Source organism: Myotis brandtii, unplaced genomic scaffold, assembly GCF_000412655.1.
Source record: "Myotis brandtii unplaced genomic scaffold, ASM41265v1 scaffold305, whole genome shotgun sequence".
NCBI classification, from domain to species: Eukaryota; Metazoa; Chordata; class Mammalia; order Chiroptera; family Vespertilionidae; genus Myotis; species Myotis brandtii.
Genome location: NW_005361652.1, coordinates 3,791,829 through 3,796,814, shown reverse-complemented (window position 1 = coordinate 3,796,814; position 4,986 = coordinate 3,791,829). Strand labels below are relative to the sequence as shown.

General features: G+C 44.0%; 1 protein-coding gene across 1 annotated transcript in view; it reads right to left on the bottom strand.

Annotated features, from left to right (window-relative positions):
* The window catches only part of TRMT2B (tRNA methyltransferase 2 homolog B), a 67,765-nt gene that overhangs the window by 51,075 nt on the left and 11,704 nt on the right, over positions 1-4,986 (bottom strand). The window contains exon 2 of the mRNA XM_005869887.2: positions 813-1,053. Within this exon, the coding sequence (XP_005869949.1) occupies positions 813-1,033 (221 nt within the window). The 5' untranslated portion in view covers positions 1,034-1,053. The remainder of the gene's footprint in view (positions 1-812; positions 1,054-4,986) is intronic.

Below are 4,986 nucleotides of genomic sequence, written 5' to 3'. Positions count from 1 at the left end.
CTCCCCCCCCCCGCCTTGCCCCGCCCACCCTCCCCGCTGCCCCGCCCACTGGCCACCAGCCTTGCTGTGATAGGAGCCTGTGGGCCTCACTTCCTGGTGACGGTCATCCGTCTGGTCGTTTAGGTCGTGATGGCCCCTGGCCTTTTATAATGTAGATGGATGTACTAAGTACCTACACTATACATAAGTACTTTCTCTGGCATTTTTCATATTATTCGAAAGACTTAATTCTCATGCCCCTGGGGAGATAGAGTCTGGGAGAAGAGCCCATTTTGGTGCTGTCTACTAACAAAGCAAAACAGATGGGCAAACCTAATACAAGAAAAATCCAGATTTATCAAGAGGTAATTAGTCATATTAAAAAAGGCTTCACTGTTGGGTTCCTTTAATTAGCCCACCTCCCTAATGCTTTTTTAAATATAATTTGATTTAGAAAATACATTTGTTGCATAAAATAAGGTATCTATGTGTATGCATGGCTGCAATGAGACTATTCATTTCTAGTCCATCTAATATCTTTCTGGGTCTCTGGTTTTCAGTAAACCTGCCCTGGACCTTTTTAAAGACAAGGTCCCAGTTTAATATCTCCTTTCTGTGAAAACCACACTAAAAGACAAGGTGAATATTTTCTGCAATCCCAAAGCATTTCCCACAATATTCCTCAGATGTCTTCAAGTTCACCTTGGTTATCCTACCTGAGCTGCCCCTTCGAATCCTTGCCATCAAACATTAGTTACATCAGGAACACAGAATTTCAGTAGGCTCAGAGATTCAGACTTGCTAAGAGGAAGGAACATCAGCCTTGGTCTTACCTTTCCTGCCAGGAACTATCTAGTGGTCCAAGATGGCTTGGTTTCTTCTGACTTTTCCGTCCTCTTTGACACCTCTTGGTGATCACATGAGTGAAGGTTCTCTTACATGCTGACCCCAATAAAAGCTGTGACCCATCTGGAGGTTTTCTGGGACACCAGTAGAGCAGTCCTGATTTGGAGAAGAAACCCACCCTGGAAAGGAAGCATCTAGGTTTGTGCATTGGGACTCTTCTCTCAATACCTGCCAACAATAGAAACATTGAGATTCACTTGCATGAATAGTGAACAAACAGAAGCTGGGAAGTGAAGGCACAATTTCCAAACCCCTTCATTCATTTACAAATCCTTACAGAAGCTCAGCACCAGCACAGAGTCAACACTTGGTAAAAGCAGGTCTGCTGAGCAGAGCTGAACTACTGATGGCTAGGCACTGGCTTAAGCTCCCAAAATAATAAGATGAGGAAAATATAGTCTTTGTCCTCTGTGAACTCTTTGAATACACTTCTATGGCTAGTCCCTCTCCATATTCTACACTCCTACCCAACAACCAACAATCCTATATAATAAAAGGGTAATATACAAATTGTCCCCTTGACCAGGAGTTCGACCAGAGTTCGAGCAGGGGGCAGGGCCAGCCCGCCAACCTCCCATAGCCCCTCCCCCTGACATACACCCCCGGATCGCCCCCCCACCCCATCAGGGGCAGGGCCAGCCGGATAATGTCCTGCGCCCCCTCCCCCGCCAGCCCAGCCCGATTGGCCCCCACCCATGCACGAATTCATGCATGGGGCCTCTAGTTAACTAAGATTTACAAAGTATTTACTACATGCAAGGCAGTGTGCCACACTAGATACTGAAGGGGTTATAAAGGTTACAATCTAATCGAGGAGATCCAGTACGAACCCAGGAAAAGATAACAATTAACATCATGTTCTTGGTTCCTGATAAGTGCTAAGTAAAGGCTTCCCAGAAGCAGATAGGCCTTGCACCAGGTCTTAAGAGACAGCAGGAAGGTGAAGCAGGTACATAGAGGACAGTGGCTTAACTGATCTGGCTAAAATTGTAGTTCATTTTAGGACACAAGACTAAAAAGTTACATCAAAGTGAGACTTCGGCTCTGGAAGAAACTTTAATGATTGAATAAAATACAGACTTTATTATGAAAAAAATAGTGATTTGATGGAGCCTTTATGTAGAGAAATAAAGATAAAATAGGGATGGTAATAAAAAGCAAATTCATGTTTGAAGCACGTGTTTGAAATGGTAGGGTAACCACCAAATGGAAATGTCTAACAAGTAGAGAAGCAGTACTACATCTCAGGAGAGAAGTCAGGGCTAGAGATTTGGTCAAGTGTCTATAAAGAGTACAAGCTGCAACATTTTTTTAAAAAAGAGCTTTTAACTCTAGCTGATGTGGCTCAGTGGATAGAGCATCGGCCTGTGGACTGTAGGGTCCTGGTTTGGATTCAAGGGCATGTGCCTCTGGTGCAGGCTCCTCCCAGCCTGGGCCCTGGTCAAGGTGCGTATAGGAGGCAACCAATCAATGTGTTTTTCTCACATTGATATTTCTCTCTGTCTTTCCCTTTCTCTGCCATTCCTTCTAAAAATCAATGGAAAAATACCCTTGAGTGAGGATTAAAAAAATAATCCTATATAATAAAAGGCTAATATGCAAATTGTCCCCTCAGGAGTTCAACTGACCAAGAGTTCGACCACTCTATGATGTGTGCTGACCACCAGGGGGCGGCACAGAACAAAGGAAGGCCCCGATCAGCCTTGATTGCCAACCAGGCCTAGGGACCCTACCCGTGCATGAATTTCATGCACCAAGCCTCTAGTAAAAAGTGAGAAAGAGCTTTCAAGCCCAGCCAGTGTGGATCAGTGGTTGAGCATCGACCCATAAACCAGGAGGTCACCGTTTGATTTGCAGTCAGGGCACACGCCCAGGTAGTGGGCTCAATCCCTAGTAGGGGACATGCAGGAGGCAGCAATCAATAATTCTTATTGATGTTTCTATCCCTCTCTCCCTCTCCCTTCCTCTCTGAAATATACAAAAACTTTTTTAAGTGCTTTCAAGGGACTAGCAAAAGGCCAATGACTAAACCTGGGAGAAAGGCAATAGTTGGGGAGCAAGAAGAGATGCTGGTGACTCAGAATCACAAGAGTGTGGAGCTTGGAGGCCAATGTTTTTCAGGAAGGCACTGGCATATCCAGTAAATCTGAGGCCAAAGAAAGAAGGGAAATATGGCAATGGGAAGTGGCAGGCAATAGGGACAAATGAGGTTTGAGATCTTAGGCATGCAGATCCTAACGTCAGGCAGACTTGAGCAGTCACCTGGCTCATTCACTTACTAGCTAAGTGGCCTTTGACAAGTTAATCATTTCGTCTGATCTTCCTTTTTTTTATCTGTAAAATGTAGATAACAATAGTAACTACCTCATATAGTGGTTGTAAGAGTTAAATAAGGAATAATTAATAAAAAGTACTTAGCAGAAGATTAATGGAAATAATGTTTGTAAAGCTCTGAGCACACTGTCCAGTACCTAGCAAAAATTCAGTACACGTTCATTATAACTATCATAATGCCTAAAGATACTATGGGACTGAGTGACAGTGGCAATATTGAAGGAGGGCAGCAGGGGAAAGGAATAGTGGGAGTACCTAAGGAAAAGTTGGAAGAGCTAGAACAGGGAGAGGGTGCACGGCTGGAGTGGCTCAGTTGGTTGAGCATCATCCTGTATACCTGTGCACCAAAGGATTGCTGGTTCGATGCCTGGTCAGGGCACATACCTGGGTTGTGGGTTTGATCCCTGGTTGGGGCACATACGAGAGGCAACTGATCGATATTTCTCACAACAATGTCTCTCTCTCTCTCTCTCTCTCTCTCTCTCTCTCTTCCTCTAAGCTTGTCCTCAAGTGAGAATTTAAAAAAATTGTCAGAACAGGGGAGGACACTTTAGAAAAAGGAAGGAATCCCTCTTCCTCCAACACAGGAATTTGTTGTTGCCTATTTGTTTTGTATTGCTTGATCATTCATTGCTGTGCAACTTTTTTGAGTATCCAGGACATGTGAATGGACCTGACCAGACACCTTACTGATCTGCTGTGAAACTGCCTTTTTGCCCTTGCTCTCTACCTCGGACTTCATCCCAATGTAAATCATACCTTAATTCATAATGCTATCTATTTAAAAGTCCAATATATGTAATAGATTTATTAACTAAAATTCTTCCATGGCTTCCTCTATTATGTGAAATTTGTATATCATGATCACTAGGTAATTTAGAGGATGCTGACATGGGTGCTGTAATATGTCACCCATACACCATTTTGTATGTGTACAAAGTACTAAAAAACTAACTGTCACCCTAGCCGGTTTGGCTCAGTGGCTAGAGCATCGGCCTGCAGACTGATGCTCCCAGGTTCGATTCCGATCAAGGGCACATACCTCAGGTGCAGGCTTGATCCCTGGCCCTGGTTGGGATGCTTGCGGGAGGCAACCAATTGATGTGTCTCTCTCACATTGATGTTTCCCCTGTGTGTCTCTCTCCCTCTCTTCCACTCTATAAATTTCAATGGAAAAATATCCTCAGGTAAGGATTAACAACAACAACAAAAGTAATTGTCATAATATGAAAGCATTTGGGGGTAATTTCTAACAGAATAAATTTAGGCTGGCCCAGGGTTCAGGTGCTATTGATAGCACACTCCACCTAACTCCCAGGAAGAGGCAAGTCCTTAAGAATATGGACTTTGGCCCAGCGGTATTGCTCAGTGGTTGAACATCAACCTATGAACTAGCAGATCACAGTTGGATTCCCTGTCAAGGCACACGCTAGGTTGCGGCTCGATCCCCAGTACAGGGCTTGGGGAAGGCAGCCAATCAGTGATTCTCTCTCATCATTGATGCCTCACTCTGAAATCAATAAAAACATATTTTAAAAAAAAAAAAAACGAACATGGAGGAGAAACCAAGATGGCGGCATAGGTAAACACTAGAAATTGCTGCCTCGCACAACCACTTCAAAAATAAAACTAAAAGACAAAACGAACAGCATCCAGAACCACAGGAAGGCTGGCTGAGTGGAAATTCTACAACTAGAAGGAAAGAGAAAAGCACACTGAGACTCAGAGGAGGTGCGGAAGTAAAGTGCAGAGGTACGGAGGCGCATG